General features: G+C 52.2%; 1 protein-coding gene across 4 annotated transcripts; it reads left to right on the top strand.

Annotated features, from left to right (window-relative positions):
- The first annotated feature begins 10,843 nt into the window (after positions 1–10,843).
- On the top strand, positions 10,844–21,132 carry CDK2AP1 (cyclin dependent kinase 2 associated protein 1). 4 transcript variants are annotated; one of them, XM_070629286.1, is made up of 5 exons: positions 11,678–11,932; positions 12,140–12,185; positions 15,956–16,053; positions 17,809–17,935; positions 20,321–21,132. In XM_070629286.1, exons 3-5 carry the CDS (start codon positions 15,985–15,987, stop codon positions 20,386–20,388), a joined length of 264 nt encoding a protein of 87 aa, XP_070485387.1. In that variant the 5' UTR covers positions 11,678–11,932; positions 12,140–12,185; positions 15,956–15,984; the 3' UTR covers positions 20,389–21,132. The 4 variants fall into 4 exon arrangements, with proteins under 4 accessions (XP_070485385.1, XP_070485387.1, XP_070485386.1 ...); XM_070629284.1 differs by lacking the exons at positions 11,678–11,932; positions 12,140–12,185 and adding an exon at positions 10,844–11,153; XM_070629285.1 differs by lacking the exons at positions 11,678–11,932; positions 12,140–12,185 and adding an exon at positions 12,188–14,730.
- The last annotated feature ends 183 nt before the right edge of the window (positions 21,133–21,315 follow it).

Raw genomic sequence — 21,315 nt, 5'->3', positions numbered from 1 at the left:
CGCTCCTTCTCTCTTCGTGCTTTCTTGGTCTGGGTTCTGAGCAGCTGCTGGAGCTGTGTCAGTGCTGCCACGCACCCCTGGAGAGCTGCTTTCCATCTGGGAGCTTGGACTTCTGTCCTCTCGGCACTGTTATTTAACGTGAGTGATAGAAGGCTGCTCGCCTGTTGATCTCGTGGATAAAATGGAAGCCAGCGCTCATCAGAGCAGGAAGTATACACGCTGTCTGATGGTCAGACAGTACCACAGGCCTGGGCGAGGTCCTGCCACCTACCACTGTCCCCGAAACTCAGGTCACGGGGTGTCTTCCCTGAAAGATACCACAAAACAGGAGGGTAGCCGCGAGCGTTGTGTTGGAGGACTTGGAGATACAAGCCTCCCGATTTAAAATCCATTCCCGGTGTTGAGCAGCCACCCAGTCTGTGCGTCCAAGATTCGAGCTCTGCTTATGAAGAAACAAAACAGAAACTAGTGACCCCGCTCAGGGGGTATGGAGCGCTTAGTGTGTACCCTTCCTGTGGAGTGCTTGCTTTGTTTGTCTCCACAGTCCTCAATCCTCCCGTAGTATTTTTTTCTTCTGCTTTTTCTCTCCCAATCCCCCCAGTGTATAGTTGCATATTTTAGTTGTAGGTCCTTCTAGTTGTGGCATGTGGGACGCCACCTCAGCATGGCCTGATGAGCAGTGCCATGTCTGCTCCCAGGATCCAAACCAGCGAAACCCTGGGCCGCCAAAGCAGAGTGTGCGAACTTAACCACTCGGCCACGGGGCTGGCCCCAGTCCTCCTGTAGTTTTCAGATGAAGTTACTTTGCTCATAAGCTATGAAGGCCTTTTAGTTTCTAACTTTTGTGGAATTGGTGCTTGTATTAATATTCATTTGTTCAGTTAGTGTTCAGCAAGCAGCCGCTACGTGACTAGCATTGGGCCACATGCCGTCCCCAGCAGGTGATTCCTCGTGGGTAGTTAGTCTAATATTGGAGACAGTAAACAAGTGAGCAGGTAAGATTCTGGTGGTCCTGGGAGTTAGGAAGAAAACAGGAATGCTACGAGCACCTGAGGGTGGGGCCATTGGCGTGTTGACTCAGGTGACTGAGCAATGCGCTGGCACCAGATTGCCTCGAGGGAGCTGGAGTGGGTGGAGAGAAGGGAGTGCGGCTATTTTATGCCAGTACTGAGCTCTGGGGCTCATTGATAGAGAAATAATGATTGGCCGAGAACTCCAGCCAGCTCCTTGCACTGGACCTGGGAAGCCAGAGAATTTCGGAAAGAACAGGCGAAAAGACACCACAGAAAGGAGAACAGTTTGGCACGCGAGAGAATAGCAACTAGATTCTTTGCCCTGTGTGTGTGGTTAAAGAAATCCTCCCTGCCCCTGACAGGCGCGAGCACCCTCACTCAGTCCACAGATGAAGAGACGGGAGCCAGCAAGGGGTGGGGGCCTGGCCAGCCCGGGCGGTCTGGGCCGGGAGGCCGTGCTGCTGCCCTCCAGACCTGGAGAAAGGCCGTGGGTGGGAGGGAGGATGGGGTGCATGGATGGGTGTTTTTAAACGTTTAGAGTATAGCTTGTTTGGGTCTTCTCTCTGTGGGGTTTGAAATGCTTGAGAGACTCATTCAATTTGTAGATTGAAATGCTTAAGGGAATCTAATCAAATTTGTAAATGGTGTTCATGTTTAGGGGAACTTAATTTGTTAAATACACGAGATAATTGAGCATTAACTGAAGAACAAGTGAAAGGGAGTGTTTTACATTTTAACTTAAATTTTACTCAGATATTTGTAAGTTGAGCTTGAAGCCTGAGAGGAAACTTGTTTTTAAGTGTATAACCTTAATAAATTGAATATGAATTTGAGTCAGCAATAAGAGACCAGACTTCATATGGAGCCTCCACCATCCGCACCATTTTTCTGTTACAGTTCCAGTTTGCTTTGACCTTGTTCCCTTCAGCCTCTTATCTGTGCTCGAGTCTGTGTTCAGCCTCACCATGTGAGCCCCTGGGCCTGGGCACTACTGACATTCAGGCCAGGCCATTCTTTTGGAGGTGCTGTCCTGTGCGTTGTAGGCTGTTGAGTAGCATCCCTGGTCTCTATCCACTAGAGGCCAGTAGTACCCACTGCACCTCCCACCCCCAGTTACGACAACCCAAAATGTCTCCAGACATTGCCAAATGTCCTGTGAGGGGCAGAATTGCCCCTGGTTGAGAACCACTGCCCTAGACAAAATAGTCATAAAGAGGCAAAAAGCTAGGTTCTGTGATCTGTGTGCGTGTGTGCCTGCACGATCTGTGTGTTTTACAGAGGACAAGGCCCATGTCAAGGGGGTACCACCCCTGATATATAGAAAATATAAAAGTTAGGTGGCTGGGGGTTTGGAGTGTGTACAATACAATTTCCATAAGTATGAATATTTATCAGCTAGTCATTTGAGAGCATGATGTAAAGAAGCCATCTGTGAAGGCCTTTATGGAGAGAAAAGAGGCTAAAAGAAATGTGCAAAATGCTTATTTTTAGAGTCCAGTTCTCAGCAAGTTGGCTTCGTCCTCTGAAAGCTGCCCGATCGGGGCGTGAAGTGCATCACTGGGTTAGGAGAGGCAGGTGTCACGCTAAATGTTGCAAATCGTCGTCACTGGGTTAAGAATTACCACTAAGTGTCCGCAAAGGTGAGATGGCTAGGGGGATGCTAAATTAGTCTGAAATACTTAATTTTTACGTTTTCGATTGGTTGTTTGCTTGAATAAGTAACACCCGCACATGACAGAAGTCAACAGGCAGAGGAGAACATACAGTGAACATTGTTTTCTCTCTGCTCCTACCGCTTGGCCCCATTCCTCCTCCTAAGGCTGTCATTCTTGCCAGTTTCTTCAGGATCCTTTCTTGGGGAGCTTTAGAGGGTAAGTTTTTGAGCATCACAAAAATGCTCTAGCTTCTGTTGTTTACCTTTGTTCCAGGCACGATTCATTTTCACAAAGATCAATCTGCGAGCCCTTGAATTACTGAGGAAATCCAAGCTAGAATAAATTATTAATTGTAGGAAATTGGGAAATTCAACAACATGAACCTTCAGTAGAAAGTTGTGTTTTATGTAGATGCCCACTGATTAGAGCAATAGGAGGCCCCTACAACTCTTCCTTTCATCTCTAGTCCTGGATAAGATAAACGACACAATGCTCTCAGTTCTTGCATTAATAGTGGGTTTCTGTTTAGTTTTCTGTCCCCACAGTTTAGGTTTTTGCATGTGTGTGTTTCTTGTTCAAAAGTATTGATATGAAAAGAGGGTCACGATGTCCTGAGAAGCTTGCATGTCCTATTTTTATTGTTCTAGCCATAGGGGATCAGGCTTAAGAAACAAACTTTTGTGATCTAAAACAGGGACTGGCAAACTAGTCCCCAGGTCAAATCCAGTCCACTACCTGTTTGTGAATGACCCTGCAAGCTAAGTTACTTTCTTAAATGGTTGAAAAAAAGAAGAAAATTGTGTATCGTGAAAATTACATGAAATTCAAATTTGTGTTCATATATAAAGTTTTATTGGAACCCGGTCATGCCCATCCTTTTATGTATTGTCTAAGGCCGCTTTAGCGCCATAATGGCAGAGCTGTGTGGTTTGAGACTATATTGCCTGCAAAGCCTACAGTATTCACTCTTTGACCATTACAGGAAAAGCTTGCTGACTCCTAGTCTAAAAAACGGAGTCATGGCAGAAACATAACTGAAAATTAATAAATTTGGGAGTAGACCTCTGATCAAAACCCAACTTGCTAGAAAGTATGGTTTTACTGTCCTGAGGACATAGACCAATTTGGAGTCAGCAACTGTGACAGGCTAATCATGACACTTCCCCCACAGCTTGTCTGGCTGTCAAACTGTTGGGTCGGGCCACCTACTTAACTAGTTTCTTGGATCAGTGGTCTGTAAACACTTTTGGTCACATATTCCAATTAAAAAAAACAACACACATTTCTGAGCATACCTCCACTACTGTTTGCTAAGTTATCTGTAAGTTATACATGTGCTACTGTGCTAATATGTAGACGGTAAACCCCACATAAACAGAGGTTCTAATATTCTCTCTTCTGAGTTGCCCTTCTTACCACCCGGACAGGTGCACCCCACTTTAGGGCTGTTGTCTGGTGATGGAAACAGCTCCAAATGTTTCAAAGGGCTTTCTGGGCTGATGCTTTTCACTAGAGAAAATGGCATGTGTGTTGTCCATCTGCCTTCTTAGAAGGATGTTAGGATTTCGAGACTTCTTAGAGCTGCACCCCATCAAACCTCCCTAATCTTATGGAAGAAACTACGGCCCAAGGAGTTGAAACAACTTATTTGTGGCCTACGGAGAGGTTTATGGTGGATCCACAGCTCGAACTGGCCTCCTGATTTTCTTCCATGCCAGGCTCTTTCCCTGGGCTCCCCCTTCTCTCTCCTTCATTCATCTGTGCTTCCTGGCAAGCCGCTCTGTGAAATGCCCACTGAACTAATAAGGAGCCACTCTGGATCGTTCTGAAACCACTCATTAAAAGGTGCCTCTTTGAGTGAACTGCATACAGATGCTTGTTAGTGCAGCCACTACGAAGATTTCTTTCCCCTCTTAGGGGGTTTTAACTCTTAGACAAGGAAGAGCACAAAGGGAAAAAAATCCCAATTGTTTTTGAAGCCTGTTGTAGTGGGTTGAATGGTGGCCCCAAAAAGATATGTCCGCCTAGAATCTGTAAATGTGACCTTTTTTAAAAAAAAGGTCTTTCCAGGGTCCAGCCCCGTGGCCTAGTGGTTAAGTTTGGTGTGCTCTGCTTCAGCAGGCCCAAGTTTGGTTCCTGGGCACAGACCTACACCACCCATTGGCAGCCATGCTGTGGCAGGCGACCCACATACAAAATAGAGGAAGATTGGCACAGATGTTAGCTCAGGGCACATCTTCCTCAGCAAAAAAATAAATAAATAAAGGTCTTTGCAGATGTTATTAATTGAAGGTCTTGAAATGAGATTTTAAGGTCTTAAAGTGAGATCATTCTGGATTTGAGTGGGTCTTAAATCCACTGACAAGTGTTCTTAGAAGAGAAGACACATAGAGAAGAAGGCCACCTGAAGGCAGGATTGGAGTGATGCTGCCACAAGCCAAGGAACACCTGGAGTGAGCGGGAGCTGAAGAGGCACAGGATTCTTCCCTAGGGCCTCTGGAGGGCGCATGGCTCAGACTTCTGGCCTCCAGAACTGAGAATCAATTTCTGTTGTTGTAAGCCCCCAAGTTAGCGGTAACTTGTTATCGCAGCCCCAGGAAACTAACCCATCTGTTATGGAAAGTGAGTTGTGAGCAGGAAGAAGGGTGAGAGCTGGAGTCCTCCAGCAGAGGAGAACTGATCACATTTGGTCTCATTGCTAGGAGCACATTGAGGCCCTTGTGGAATGTTCTATGTGGCTGACCAGAACATTCAAGGATGTAGTTCTTTCCGTCGAGAAGCTCAGACTCATGCAGGAGACAGAGCAGATTAAGTGCAATAGCAGGCGTTAACAGAGGGGCAGCCAGCCAGGGAAGACTTTTCAGAGGTGGGGATAGTTGAGCTGGGCTTTGATGGATGAACAGGAGTTTGCCAAGCGGAGCACAAGGGCAAGTTGGTGTAATGAAAGCGATGATGTGGGAATGGACAAGTACCAGGGTCATAAGCCAGTCTGGTCCGAAGAAGAACTAGTGGGAGGCAAGGGTTAAGGTAATGGTTCCAGTGTGGTGGGGTAAGAGGGAATAGCTAAATGTGGCTGCCATTCCTGGAACAATAAGCTTCATGACAACATGGAGATTGTCTTCTCCTGCCCCTAGAATAGTGCCTGAAATTTGGTGGACTCTCTATAAATATTTGTTGAATAAAGGGGAAAAAACTGGGGCCGCCCTGGTGGCACAGCGGTTAAGTTCGCATGTTCCACTTTGGCGGCCTGGGGTCCGCTGGTTCGGATCCCGGGTGTGGACATGGCACTGCTTGGCAAGCCATGCTGTGGCAGGTGTCCCACATGTAAAGTGGAGGAAGATGGGCACGGATCTTAGCTCAGGAGGGCTGGTCTTCCTCAGCAAAAAAGAGGAGAATTGGCAGCAGATGTTAGCTCAGGGCTAATCTTCCTCAAAAAAAAAAAAAAAGGAGGGGGGACCCACATGATCTGAATAGATGCAGAAAAAGCATTTGACAAAACCCAACTCTCTTTTCATGATAAAACACTCAACAAACTGGAATAGAAGGGAACTTCCTCAACTTGATAAACGGCCTCTATGAAATGCCCACAGTTCACATCAGATGTAGCAGTGAAAACCTAAACACTTGCCCCCTACGATCAGGAACAAGACAAGGATGTCTGCTCCCACCACTTCTATCCAACACTGTCCTATAGTTCTGTCCTTGAGGTTCTGGTCATGGCAGTTAGGTGAGAAAGAGGAACAAAAGACATCCCATTTGGGAAGAAAGAAGTCAAACTCTATTTGGAGATGATATGATCTTAGACACAGAAAGCCCTAAAGAATCTACACACAGACACAAAAAAAGTATTAGAGCTAATAAGAGTTCAGGAAAGTTGTAGGATACAAGACAATATGCAAAATTCAGTTGTATTTCTTTTTATTTTATTTTATTTTTTAAAGATTGGCACCTGAGCTAGCAACTGTTGCCAATCTTCTTTTTTTTTTTTCTGCTTTATCTTCCCAACCCCCCCGTACATAGTTGTATGTCTTAGTTGCAGGTCCTTCTAGTTGTGGGATGTGGGATGCCGCCTCAACATGGCCTGATGAGCAGTGCCATGTCCGTGCCCAGGATCTGAACCAGCGAAACCCTGGGCCACCGCAGCAGAGCGCACGAACTTAACCACTCAGCCACGGGGCCGGCCCCCTCAGTTGTATTTCTATACACTAACAATGATCAATCCAAAAATTAAGAAAACAGTTCCACCAAAAATAATGAAATACTTAGGAATAAATTTAACCAAAGAAGTACAAGACTTGCACACTGAAAACTATAAAACACTGTTGAAATTAAACCAATAAGACCTACATAAATGGAAAGACGTCCTGCGTTCATGGACTGAAAGCATTGCAGTTAAGATGGACTACACCCTGCGCTAATGCACAGATTGAGTACAGGCCCTATCAAAATTCCAATTGCTTTTTTTTTTTTTTTTTTTTGCAAAAATGGGCAAGCTGATCTCAAAACTCAGAGAGTGATGCAAGGGACCCAGAATAACCAAAACAATCTCGAAAAAGAAAAACAAGTTGGAGCACTCACACTTTCTGAGTTCAAAGCTCACTACAAAGCCACAGTAATTGAAGCAGTGTGGTATGCCTGAAGGACAGAAAGAACAGTGGAACAGAATTGAGAGCCGGGAATAAACCCTCATATTCACCATCAATTGATTTTCTTTTTTTTTTTTTGAGGAAGATTAGCCCTGAGCTAACTACTGCCAACCCTCCTCTTTTTGCTGAGGAAGACTGGCCCTGAGCTAACATCCATGCCCATCTTCCTCTACTTTATACGTGGGACACCTACCACAGCATGGCTTTTGCCAAGTGGTGCCATGTCCGCACTTGGGATCCAAACTGGTGAACCTTGGGCCACCGAGAAGCAGAACATGTGAATTTAACCGCTGCACCACCGGGCCGGCCCACCTCATCAACTGATTTTCAACAAGGTGTTGAGATGGTTCAATGGGGAAACAATAGTGTTTTCAATGAATGGCGCTGGGACAACTGGATATCCACATGCGAAGTATGAATTTGGACCCACCTCACATCATACACAAAAGTTAACTAAACATGGATCAAAGATCAAAATGTAAGAACAAAAACTATAAAAACTGTTCAAAGGAAAAACAGGTAAAAAATCATTGTGATCTTGGATTAGATATGATACCAAGAGCACAAGCAAACAAAAGAAAAAATAGATTAATTGGACTTCATCAAAATTAAAAGCTTTTGGGGCCAGCCCAGTGGCGCAGTGGTTGGGTTCATGCACTCTGCTTTGGCGGCCCAGGGTACGTGTGTTCAGGTCCTGGGCGCGGACCTATACACTGCTTATCAAGCCATGCCGTGGTGGCGTCCCAGATCACAAAGTCAAGGAGGATTGGCACAGATGTTAGCTCAGGGACAATCTTCCTCAAGCAAGAAAAGGAAGATTAGCAACAGATGTTAGCTCAGGGCTGATCTTCCTCACCAGAAAAAAAGAAAGAAAGAAGGAACGAAAATGAGGAGACAATTCACAGACTAGGAGAAAATATTTGCAAATTGTATATCTGAGGATGGGCTAGTATCCAGAATAAAGAAGTCTTACAACTTAACATAAAAAGGAAACAATTAAAAATGGGTAAAGAATTGTAATAGACATTTCTCCAAAAAAAGATATACAAATGGCCAGTAAGCACATGAAAAGATGCTCAGTATCATTAAGGAAATGCAAATCACAACCAGTTCACACCCACTAGGATGCCTAAAACAAAAAAGCCAGATAATAAAAGTGTTGGTGAGAATATGAAGCACTTGGAACTCATCCCTTGTTGGCGGGAATGGAACATGGTGCAGCCACTAAGGAAAGTAATTTGGCAGCTCCTCAAAAAGTTACACAGAGTTACCATATGATCCAGCAATTCCCCTCCTGGGTATATACCTCAAAGAACTGAAAACATGTTCACACAAGATCTTGTACACAAATGTTCACAGCAGCTGTATTCATAATAACCAAAAAGTGGAAACAACCCAAATGTCCATCAACTGATGGATGGATAAACAAAATGTGGCTTATCCATACAATAGAATATTATTCAGTCACAAAAAGGAACAAACTACTGAAAGATGCTACAACACGGATGCACCTTGAAAACATGATGCTAAGTGAAAGAAGCCAGACACAAAAGGTCACATACTGTAGGATTCCATTTATAGGAAATGTCCAGAATATGCACATACATAGACACAGAAAGTAGATTAGCAGTTGCCTAAAGCTACAGGGAGTGGGGAATGAGGAATGACTGCTGTGGGGTATGGAGTTTCTTTTGGGCGTGATGGAAATGTTCTAGATTTAGATAGCGGTGATGGTTGCACAACTCTGTGAATATACTAAACACCACTGAACTGTATACTTTAAAAGGGTGAATTTCATACTAAATGAATACTATCTCAATTAAAAACAAAAGGAACAAATATTTTTCAAAGATGATCAGGACTTAAAGTGAGGGGGGTGGGCAATGCAGTAAAAAATACAATATCAAAAGAGAATAGCCCAGAAAATGTCTAGAGGGGATCAGGGCAGGCTACTGAGATCTGGATTCTTGTCCCAAGGAAACAGAGGCCGAGTCAAACAGCTAACAGGTGGTGAAGCCAGAGTTAGTACCCAGGTGTGTCTGTCTTACCAGCCCTGTGCTTGTAGCCTGCAGCCCTGCACAGTCCGATAGGAAAACTGCCAGCTATTGCAGCTATTGAGCGCTTCACGTGTGGCTGGGCTGAATCAAGACGAGCTGTGAGTGTAAAATACAGGCTGGGTTTGGAAGTGTTAGTACCATAAAAAGAACGTAAAGTATCTTAATAATTTCTTTATATTCATTACATATTGAAATCATACTGTTCTGGATCTATTGTGTTAAATAAAATATATTATTAATTTCACCAGTTTCTTTTTACTTTAGAAAACATCACTTCTAAAAAACTTTAGGTATGTGGCTCCCAATATGTTTCTATTGGATGCTGCTGCTCTAGAGCCCTGGATCCCCGGGGGCAGGGTAGGAGGGAGTTACATTGATTTATTCATGAAATAAAACTTCACTGAGCATCCCTGGCTGAACTAGCCTAAAGCTGATCACCAGGGGTGCTGGTTAAGCTGGGGAGGGGGTGTCACCTGCCCCTTCCATCCTCCAGGGAAGGAGGAAAGGCACGGGTGGTTCCCTTCCCTCTTGCGCGGGCAGGTTGACGCCTTCCTCACTAGATCCAGATGTGTCTGAATGTCTGTGACTAATTTAAAAATCTGCAAAGCATGGCGATTAAAAACGGCAGAAAAGGGTGGGCATCTTGTGTATTTTGACGAGCTTTACTATTTAAGCAGAACTCCAAGAAGCAGGACCTTCAAAAGCTTAGTCATCTATTCCAAAATACGTTTGACGATTGCACTTCAGACAGATCTGAGGATGGGCTGGGGTGGGGTCGAAGGAGGGTTAAAAATTGTAAGGTCAACTCCAGGAGAATAGAAACTTCGCCAAGTTCATTCTTGTACCCTTGCACCCGGAACCGTGCCGGCACACAGTAGGCGCTTCTTAAATATTTGACTGAGTTAAGGTGCAAAACTACGTGGATGCGAGGGTGAATTTTTGCAGGGGACGAGGCCCCTGGCTTTTGTCAGCGTCAAAGGAGCCTGGGCCCCCAAAGGGTTAAAACCCACTTAATTCGGACAGGGACATGAAATTTATTTGAAATCAATGTCAAGAATTGGTTGCTCTTCTTCTGGGGAGTCGCCAGACCTCGGCGTCTGGAATGATCTATGTGCTTAAAAATACCAGTCGCCACCATTTTCTCCAGGTAATTTTCCATCCCTGCCCCCACAATCAAGGGGAGAAAAAAGTAATTCTACAATCCTACCTAGCTATTAAAAAAAAAGAACAATTAAGCGGTCAAATAGCAAATCCCCAGGCGCTGCAAGCAAGGAAGAAGAAAGGGACCCTCGCGGGCCTCGGGCGCCGCCGGGACCCCAGCCCCCCAAAGTTTGCCAAGTTGCGGGCGCCGAGCGCGCCCGGAGGCGCGGGGCGCGGCCGCGGGCGGAGCCACCCCCTGACGCCGGGCCGCGGCGCGCCGGGCCGCCCCCTCCCGGCCCGGGCCGGCCCCGCTGGCTCCGCTCAAAGTTTGCGGCCGCCCCTGCGCCCGCCCGCCCGCCCGATGTATGGGTGATATACTGCAGCGGGTGTCAGGGTGAGGGACGGCCATATTTGCCGGTGCGGCCCCAGCCGTCAACAACAAAAAGTGCGCGGGAGCTCGGCGGGCGCACGGACGGGCGCACGGACGCCGGGGCCGCCTCGCCGCCGCCCGGCCTCGCCGCCGCCGCCGCCGCCGCCCTCGCGGCCCGGGCCCCGCGGCGCCCCGGCGCGCCCCGCCGCCCGGGGGGATGTCTTACAAACCGAACTTGACCGCGCACATGCCCGCCGCCTCCCTCAACGCCGGTGAGTGAGTGCGCCCCGCGGGCCGCGCGCGCCGCGCCCCAAGTGCCGCCAAGTTGGGGGCCCGCGCCGGCCCCGGCCCCGGCCCCGGCTCCCGGGGGCCCGCGGCGGCGGGGGGCGGCGGGCACCGGGTCCCGGCCCGGGGCAGCGCGGCGGCCGCCGCCGCCATGATTCCGGCGCCCGCGCCGCCAAAGTTCGCGGGGGCGCCCCGCGCCGCGCCGGGCCGGGGCCGGGGCCGGGGCTCGGGGCGCGGGCGGCCCGCCGTCCCCCCAACGCCGGCGGCCGAGGGCTCGCGGGGAGCGCGGCGGCCGAGGGCGGGGGAGGCTTTTCTCTGCTCCTTTTTCCTCCGGCTTTTGGGCGGCTCGGCGAGGGCCCCTGCCGGCGGGAGTCGGGAGCGGCCGGGCCGCGCTGGGAGCGGGGCGCGGGGCGCGGGGCCCGGGCTGCCCTTGGGGCGCGGGGCGCAGGCCCGGGCGGGGGCCGGCTGCAGGGCTGCACGTGTGCGAGGCCAGGGCGCGCGCGTGCAGGGCGGGGGCGGCGGCGTGCCGGGTGCCGCGGCCCCTGAGGGCGCGGGGCGGCTGGGGTCACCGGCGGTGCAGGGGACGCGCTGGTCCGCGGGGCTCGGCCTGGCGCGCGGGCGCAGGGGCGCCCAGAGCAGGCACGCGGGAGGCCCCCCGGCGTGCGCCGAGCGAAAGAAGTTGGAGAAGACCGGGGGCTTCCGAGTGCCTGCGCGCGGGCGCGGGGGCTGCCCTTCGGCCCGGGCCCCGCATCGCGGAGCCCCCAGTGTGGGTAGACGCCCCCTCCTGCAGGGGTCCGAGGGGCCGTCCTCGCCCCTCCCTGGGGCTGGAGCGGGCGCTCTCCGGAAACTCCTCCAGAAGTTGTCCGGCAGCTTTAAGCTGTGCCCAGGGCTTCCCCCAGGGACCGAAGGAGACATGGGGAGGGGGCGGTAAAATTGTGGGGTTCGGGGGTAACCGGCTTTGTCTCCTCAACAGGATCCTTCTCCTTTAGGCGCTTGGTTGGAAACAGACTTCCAAAAAAGTGAGGCGCGTTGGGGGGGGCGCGGGGGCAGAGCCCTTGCGGGGAGGGGGTTGGCCTTGCTGGTCAGAAATGCCACGTTGGCAGTTGGCCGCAAGTTTGGGGCCTTGTCTCCAAACGTTGACTCTAAAAATCTGAAGAGGAACCCAGAAAAGCCGTGTGTATATATATAAATACGTGTATATTTTTTAACTCCTGGGACACAGATTTGGAGACTGGAAGGGGTTAAGATTGAGGGTGTGGATGGGGGGATAGTTGAATTGGTCAAATGTGGGCTCTGAGCCCCAAGAGCAAACAGCCACTATTTCCTCCAATGTTCTCACCTGCTCTGGGGTCTGCAGACCTTACAAAGACAGGCTCTGTGGCTCAGGCAGGATTTCTCCCTGCCTCCTTCGACTGTTTCTGGGGTGGGAAGCATTGAGGTCTTGGTGCCAGCCTGGGCAGATGGGAACTCTCAGGAGTGCCCTGGCATAGTTGGGGCAGGGGCCCTAAACTGGGACATTTGGGGATTGGGGTCACAGAGTGACAGGGGCACCCACTCAGGACCCCTGACACCCCGTTCTGGTCTGGCTAGCACCTGTGCGCAGGTTTTCTTCTGTCTCCTGTGGGGAATTCCAGGAGGAGTGCTGAGGTCCTTAGATCTCTAGTGTTTTGGTGGGGGGCTGCCCACCTCCTCCTGGACCCCTTTAGAAAGCCCTGATCTCCCCCTGCCATTTGCATCCAAGATGGACTCTCCGCTGCCGCTCCTCCGGCTTCCTTGTCATCATCCCTCACGCCCTCCAGCCCTGCCTCCTGCTCGCGGGTTGCCAAGCCGCGGCCTGGCCGGCGGTGGCAGTGGCGGAGTTAGACAAAGCCCCCGCCTCCCCGCCGGAGAACCCCCCCCAGGCGCCCCAAGTGGCGGGAAGGCCGCCAGCTCCCCAGGCCCAGGCCGCTCTTTGTCTGGCGTGGGGGCGGGGAGCTGCGCCTGGCCCCAGGAGCTGCTGGCCTCTGCCAATCCCTCCCTCAGCTCCGGGCCCTCCCTGGTCCCCGCACACTGCGCGCATTGTCTGCGATGCTCCGAGAAGGCCGCGCTCACACCCAGTCTGGTTTTCTCCCTGGCCTCTTGCAGTCCGACCCGCTGGCCCTCCCTGTGTCTGCAGGAAGGAGTGGGCATGAGTGGAACTTGGGGCCCTTCCTCCGCCAACTCTCTCCAGGACCATAGCTACCCCCCCTCAACACAGAGTAAGGGGTGGGCACTGGCACAGAATCCGGGTCACTTACCATGTCACCCAGGTGACTGAGCTGTTGCCCCACTTCTCCCCAACTCCAAACTGGGCGATTTCTCATTCCCCCTCCCTCAGCCCCCCAAGACCTAACCCCAGCACCATGCAAGAGCAGGATCTGGAGCCTTCAGACATTCTATTGGGAGCGTTGCCTCAAACAGATGGGGAAACTGAGGTGCAGAGAGGGAAGGGCCTTGTCTAACGTCACACAGCCAGGTGTGGTTCAGATGGACCAGCCCCTAGTCCAGGCCATGCTGGCAGGAGAGGAGATGGGACAGGGAGGCAAGAAACACAGTGAAGAGAGTACTGGAGGAGGGGGCAGGAGGTGGTGTGGAGCATGCACGGGAAGTGTCCAGCTCACCTGCCAGGGAGCAGAATCTTCCAGACGCCTTGAAGTGCTGTGGGATGATACACACCCGCCTGCCTCCCCCATACCCCCCATTTAGCATCCTGGCCTCCCAGGGAGGTGTGGTAACTTGTAGCGGGCATGATTGGAACCCAGGTCTGGGGCTGCGAGGCCTGAGCTACCCAGACCACACTCACTCCCACATCAGAAGGTTCAGGAAATTGGGGTTTGGCTGGTGTGGGGAGCTCGGCATGGGTGGGGGGAGCAGGGGGGTACCCACCCTGCCCCATCCCTGTGCTCTGGCCCCTGCACATCTGTGGCTGCCTTGGCCAGAGGTTGCAGACATGCTCGCAGTGTGTCCCTGTCCTGAGCAGCATGTTCCAGCAGTGCAGGCGGGTGGCAGCTGAGGCTCCTAGCAGCACAGTGATGTGGCCAGTTCCCACCTTAGAGGTGGCAGAATCTGTGTTTCCTGGCTGGGCATCCTGTGTTTGAACATAAACCTGGGCCCCCATGGGGATATCCAGGGCAGGCCTGAGACCGAAGAAGACATCTTGGGTACAGAGCTGTCCCCAGCTCCCGGACAGATGGACCTGCGTTGGGGTGTTAGCCTCTCCTGCGCTGTGTGGCCTGGGGCAACACCTACCCTCTCTGGTCTGAGTTTCTCTGTGGGGAGGGGCTCGGGGTTCTTTAGGGCCCCTTCCCACTCCATCAGCCTGAGCTCCTGAACTTCCTTCCTCCCCTGCCCCTCCCCTTGCCCACACAAGATGAGCAGCTGGTCGGTTTGGCCAGCCTGGCACCAGCTGTCCATCCCCGGGGCCAAGTCTGCATGGCCCGCTGTGTGCGTGCGCAGGAGACCATTTGGCTCTGGGGAGGCAGGCAGAGGGGGAGCTGCTCCTCGGCCAGACGTGGAGGCAGGCGGGCAGCTGCTGAGGAGGGCTAGGTAAATTCTCCATGGTTACCGCTGTTTGTTATTCTGCAGGACATCCTTTTACCCGCTAATGGCCACTCGGACGCCATTATGGGTCTGCATGCTTCCAGCTACTGAGCTGGAGCCGGAAAATTCCCTGCTGAGGACCTCCCCACCCCCCGTGCAAGAGACTCCATTCTGAGCCGGGCCCTGGCCCTGCATGGTTCCTCACCGCTAAGGGACAGTGTCTCTGAGTGTTGCAGTCTATAAGCAGGGCCTTACCCTCCTCTCTTGAGGTGCGAGACATCTGGGCATAGAATCAGACTGTCAAGAGAACATTACCCTTTCTGGGGAGGGGGTGATGGGTTCAGAGAGGTTGAGGGGCTTGTCTGAGAACACACAGAGAGGCCATGATATTCTCCAGATTCCTGCCTTTGTGTCCAGTGCACCAGTCTCTAGCCAGGGTTGGGTTGCAAATCTTCCAAACTCTCCCCATCTTCCTCACCATATAGTCCAGCAGAGGTTTGCACACACAGGAAGTCAGTCCGGGTGTGGACCAGGCTCAGTAGCAGGTGGGCTCCTGTGGCAGCGATGTGACTCTAGGTCATCAACCTCTGCAGAGCAGGACCCAGGGAAAGGGGACTGGCAAGGATTAGGCTGAGAATGGCAGCAAATTTCCTCTTTGGTACCAATCCTGACTGCATGATGGGAAGGACTTCTGTGATGGATTAGTGATGTCTGCAGTGGTGGTGGGTTTGAAGAGCAGTGGCTTGCTAGCTACATTTTATCATCAGTCATCTAGGCGGAGTGTAGGCCATGACCAAACCATAGGACAGGAGTGGGGTTTTTTTTTTTTAAGATTATTTTATTTATTTATTTTTTGAGGAACATCAGCCCTGAGCCAACATCTGCCAATCCTCCTCTTTTTGCTGAGGAAGACTGGGCCTGAGCTAACATCCGTGCCCATCTTCCTCTACTTTATATGTGGGACACCTGCCATGGCATGGCTTGACAAGCGGTGCCATGTCCACACTCGGGCTCCGAACCAGCGAACCCCAGCCCGTGCAAGCAGAACGTACGCACTTAACCGCTGGGCCACTGGGCCAGCCCCAGGAGCAGGGTTTTTTATCCTGCAGAAAGACCACTGTTGGTGGCATGGGTCCTGGGCGGGGGGCCTGTTGCCTAATCCAGAGTCTTCATTTTGGGCACAACTAGCCAAGGCTCCGTGAGTCTCTGACTCTTCTCTCCTTCCCTGTAGCTGGGAGCGTCCACCCGCCCTCCACCAGTATGGCGACGTCCTCACAGTACCGCCAGCTGCTGAGTGACTATGGACCACCATCTCTAGGCTACACCCAGGTATGACAGCAGGGGTGATGCATAGTGGGAGGGGCTCTGGGGGTGGCCTGCGCCCTTAGGGGACCTGCTGCCCACTCTCCAGGGAGGAGAGTGGATGGAAGAGGCGAGGAGTAGAGATGATGGAGTGGGGCAGTCACCTGAGCCTCCTCAACCCAAGGCCCGGGCCTCAGAACAGAGGGGGGACCCCAAGAGATGGGAGGGGTGGGAGAGCCCCGCAGGCCAGAGGCCCTCAGAGCCGCAGTTCCTGCTGGGGCCACCACCCCGCCTGCATCCCTGCTGGGTCAGCTGGTGCCTGATTCCTGCGAAAGTCAGCCCTGACCTTGACTCTGGATCTGGGTTTGGACAGAGGAGAGGGGACCCCGCTCCCACTCATTCCCCACAAAGTCTGACCCCAGAAAAGAGGAACATGGGGCCCAAATGCTCATGGAGTCCACATGTTTCATTGTGGTCCCTGAATGAGGCCACTTAGGTTTACACCTGGTGCCACCACTGATGAGACTGTGACCCCCACTTGGCAACCTCTCTGAGACTCAGTTTCCTCCAGTGAAGTAGGGTGAACACTCACACCAGCCTCCTCGGGTTGGTAGGCGCATCAGTGGAGTCAGGCACAGCTTCAGCCATGCGGCACCTGCCAGGGCACTGCTGTCCCGGGGAGGGACCTGACCCGGCCCAGCCCTGGGTGTCACACACCAGCCGCCAGGTTCTTTCCTGTGGCCGGAACTCAGCCACGTTCTGAGGTTGCCACGGAGGCTGTCCCTTGGGGTGAGGGGGCGGCTCCCCGACCATGTCCCACCAGGCTGTCGTGTCCTGGGAGGAGAGGCGGGAGCGGGACCACCTGAAGAAGCGGTGGCAGCGGGAGGATGGGGGGAAGTGCAGCCTGGAGAGGAGGGAGGAGCAGAGAAGGAGGGAGGAGCACGAGGCCAAGAGGAGGTGCCAGGAGGATGCTGAGGAGGAGGCCACGGAGAGGAGAAGGAGGGAGGACCAGAGAAGGAGGGAGGAGCACGAGGCCAAGAGGAGGTGCCAGGAGGATGCTGAGGAGGAGGCCACGGAGAGGAGAAGGAGGGAGGACCAGAGAAGGAGGGAGGAGCAGGCGAGGGCCTTTGGAGGGAAAGAGCCCCGATGGGAGGAGGGGGGAGGGCGGAGGGGGGAGAATGAGGCTGAGCAGGCGGCCTCGGCCTGTGGCCGGTGGGGAACCCAGCCTCCCTGATCTGGGTGTTTGCTCGGGGCTGTTGGTGGGGGTCTGGAGAAAAAGGATTTCTCTGGGGTGGGCCCTGCCCGTGGGGAGGATGGATGAATTTAAACACATTCTGGGCTCCATCCTGATGGTCTTTGGTGGCTTTTTTAGTCCTGCTGACCCCACGTGTGGCTTCCATCACGTCCACTCGCTCTGGACCCTCAGCCCCCGGGATGTACTTGCTCTTCCCTCCGGGTCCCAGGAAGTTCTCAGTGAGCCCTTTCTTGCTCACAAGCCAGTCCCTTTTTTCATTTGAGATGATAAAAGAGCTTTCTGAAGACTGCAGAGGGGTTTCTTTGAGTGTGCAAGGACAGGAGAGAGGGCCGCCCCCTGGTCGGCAGTGGTCCCTCTGAGGGGACGTGCCTGGCCCCAGCGGAGGCAGTGGCTCTGGAGCCTACCCGGGGCTCGGGCCTCTCCCCTCCCCTGCCCTCACTCTGGCCAGCACGTGGTGGGGTCCTGACCGTGGCGTTGAGGTCAGGTCAGGGTTCAGTCCACCTGAACTCTTTCCTTTCTGATCCTAGGGAAGCGGGAACAGCCAGGTGCCCCAAAGCAAATACGCTGAGCTGCTGGCCATCATCGAAGAGCTGGGGAAAGAGATCAGACCCACCTATGCGGGGAGCAAGAGCGCGATGGAGAGACTCAAACGTGGTGAGTCGTTTAGTCTTACCTGACGGGTATCCTGACAGGGCCTGCCTCACTGCTGGGTGACCCCAAAGCACTGGCCCATTGACTGTTTGGAAAGGTTTTCCGGGGGAAACGTTGGAGCGTGAGGGAGGGAAGAGTCCCTTTCGCCACAGGGGCCCCCGTTTTGGCACAGAATTCCTGTGGGAGCTGGAGGCGTCAGGCGGGGGCGAGCGGGTCTGGGATGCAGGCTGTCCCTGGGATCTGACGGGAAGGGGCCTGGCGGCCAGTTGTCTTCAGCTGGGGCTTCTAAGAAGGGCAGCCAGTGACCTTCCTCGCCCTGCGTGCTTCCTGGGGGTCCACCTGCTTTAAATGGAACCTTTGTAGCCAGATGCCGCGACACTGTCTCTTGTCTGCCCCGCTCCTGGTGGCCGACACCGGTCCCAGGGAGCCACGGGAGCCAAATACTGCAGGCTCCCTCCTCCAGGCGAGGCCGGGGACACGGGGAGCCGCGTTGCCCTCCAAGCCAGCGGGTGTGTGGGTCTGCCCTAGTCTGGGGAGGGAGAGGGAACCCTTTTTAGTTCTTCCATGATTGAAGAGGGAGGAAGGGCGGGAAGAGGACGCCAGAGAAAAGAAGAGAGTCCTCTCGTGCAGGTGTGCCTGACAGCTGGCTTCAGAAGGCAGTGGAGCAGGTTGCCGCCTCAGGAGGCAGCGGCAGTGGAGGGAGGAAGGGGTTCTGTTTTAGAAGGGGCCGTTCAGAGCGGCAGCGGCCTGTGCGAATTTGATTGCAGGAGGGATGGGGGTTCTTCAGAAGGTTAGAGAAGCAACATGGGAGAAAAATGAGAGAACATTCTTTGGTTATAAATCTGGGGCATCAGGGAGCCTTCTGTTGAGGCTGTGACACTGCAGTGATAGTCCAGGACAGCTGGGACAGGCTCCCACTGAAAGCAGTGGGCTTCTGGGTGTTTATGAAGCCTTTGTCAAGAGGCTGACTGCCAGGCAAGGTTGGGTAGTAACAGGCCCAGGTGTGGGGAGGGGCCTGGCAGGCAGAGGTTGGAACCAAAGGGCGTGGGAGAGCTGTGGAGCTCATCCTTGATCCAACCCACGGGATCAGGGGCATTGCTTTGCCGTCCCGGCTGCTGTCTGGGGAGGAGGCAAGCGTCCTGGTAACTGGAGTGCTGGTTACCCGAATGAAAATCCCTGGGAAGGCGCTGGACCCCAAAGTCTAAAAGGCAGTCTGCAGCCATCCAGACACACCGGTGGTTGAAGTCAACACATGGACATCCCTAGTGACCGCTCTGGGGCATATCCTAGGCGAGCAGCCGGTCCCCCAGTCACCCTGACCACTAGCCAGGCCAGCCAAGTTTACAGCGTAGCAGGGTGAAAAGGGGTCACGAGGGCATGAGGGTGTCTGGCACATTGTGGATAGGTCGGCAAACTATAGCCGATGAGCTAGGAAATGGTTCTTTATAGTTTTTAATGGTGAAAAAAATATGATTTTGTGACGTGAAAATTACATGAAATTCAGACTTCAGTGTCCATAAATAAAGTTTTGTTGGAAGATGGCCATACCCATTGCTTCTGTCTGTGGCTACCTTCACGATTCAATGGCAGAATTGAGTATTTATGACAGAGACCATGTGGCCCGCAAGGCCTAAAATATTGCTGTCTGACCCTTTATGGAAGAAAGTCTTCTGAAGCTCTGAGAGGTAAGATTTGTGAGGTGTGGACGCCTAAGTGACTTGGGGATGTTATTCCCAATGCCCTCTGAGAGTCAGCTCTTACTGGGATAGATTCTTGATGTCTATTAAAATGAGATCAGTATATCATGAAGTTCCGTAAAGGCAAAAAAACGCAAGCAAAAGATAACCTCCAAATCATAGAGATAACAGACGGGGGAGACAAAGGGCAGAAGGTGGCTCAGGGACCTGAGGAGGAGCCGTCACGGTCGACCAAGAGTTGAACACAAGTGAGTAGGAATCGTCCTGACCCTACTACGTGCAGGCCACCTGACATTTATCAAAACCTTTCTGGAGTTTAGAATATGAAGAAGCCAGAAAAAGTAATGATTTGAAGGCATGGAATCTCCAAAATGGGCCAGGCTTGAAGAATTGGGTGGAGATAACGTTTATTCCCGTCATCTAACAGCAGGTCCCGAAGAGAGAGCTTGCTGCTTGTCACCTGGAGTGCAGGAGGACATTTTTAGGGAGGCGTGAAGAGGAGTTTTGGCTGGGAGAGGTGGGATGGGACGTTAGTTAGTTAGCTTTGCACACCGCTCGCATCCCGGGGTCGTGGGCTGCAGGTGCCGAGTTCCTGCCGGTGTGCGGGTTTTCCGGCTGGTTGTGAAAGGGCCCTCCTCCTCCTCTGGAATGGGCTCTGCCCGACGCTTCCCAGCCTCTGCCTCTCTTCCAGGCATCATCCACGCGAGAGGACTGGTTCGGGAGTGCTTGGCCGAAACGGAGCGGAACGCCAGATCCTAGCTGCCTTGTTACAGTGGAAGGTTTTCCAGCTTCTTGCAAGACAGAAAGTTACAGTTCACCTCCCCTGTTCAGATGAAACTCTTGTTTTCAAAATGGTAACAGTTTGATTTCTCCTCCGCAAACCCCTCTCAGGGTTCACTAGGCTCTGAACCTATGGTCTCTAAGATTTGAGAAAAGATTTTGCAGTTGACTAGGATTTACATTTTAAATAGTTAGGAACTACCCAGGTTTTTTTTCTTTTTTTAAGCATTGGTTCAAAAGATGCACGTAAGTTACCTGTCTTACAGCAAACTGTAGTTTGCCTCCAAGACACCAGGGTCTCGCTTTCATCTTCTCTTCTGAATACGTTTATGTTACCCAGATTCTTTGTTCCTTGCACAAGTGACTACAACTCTACGGGATTTGTTCTCAGCATTCTGACAGCACGCTTTACTTAGTAGCCGGATGGCCCCGTTTGCCAGACAGCGTAGATTCTGCTTAATGTAACTTCTTTGCTTAAGCATTTGCATGACTGTTAGTGCTTTGAAGTCAATTTAAAAAATGCACAAGTTATAAATACAGAAGAAAGAGCAACCTGCCCAACCTAACAAGGACCCCCGAACATTTCCCTACTAAGACTGTAATAGATTTCAGTTCTGCCTTTCCTGTAAGTGGATCCAAACATCGGGAAGAAAATGACTAAAACTGTTTGCATCTTTGTATGTATTTATTACTTGATGTAATAAAGCTTATTTTCATTAACAATTTGTATTAAGATGTGGATTCCTTGAATTCCTAAGTAGTATTTTAAAAAACAGCTCCTCAGTGAGAGGTGGGAGAGCCTGTCAAAGGGTCTTTTCCCACTGGCCCAGAGACCTTTTGTGTGATGTCATGGGCACCACAGGCTGGGGGAAGGATGCTTGCTTAAGTCGGGAGGCAGGGATAAGG

Source organism: Equus przewalskii, chromosome 7 (assembly GCF_037783145.1).
Source record: "Equus przewalskii isolate Varuska chromosome 7, EquPr2, whole genome shotgun sequence".
NCBI classification, from domain to species: Eukaryota; Metazoa; Chordata; class Mammalia; order Perissodactyla; family Equidae; genus Equus; species Equus przewalskii.
This window is presented reverse-complemented; position numbering and strand designations above follow the sequence as displayed.

Excerpts from the sequence above, each read along its gene's own strand:
- CDK2AP1 (XM_070629284.1), top strand. The coding sequence starts at position 11,099 with ATGTCTTACAAACCGAACTTGACCGCGCACATGCCCGCCGCCTCCCTC. Across the intron at positions 11,154-15,955 it reads CGCCGCCTCCCTCAACGCCG|CTGGGAGCGTCCACCCGCCC; the intron begins GTGAGTGAGTGC and ends CCTTCCCTGTAG. Across the intron at positions 17,936-20,320 it reads GATGGAGAGACTCAAACGTG|GCATCATCCACGCGAGAGGA; the intron begins GTGAGTCGTTTA and ends CCTCTCTTCCAG.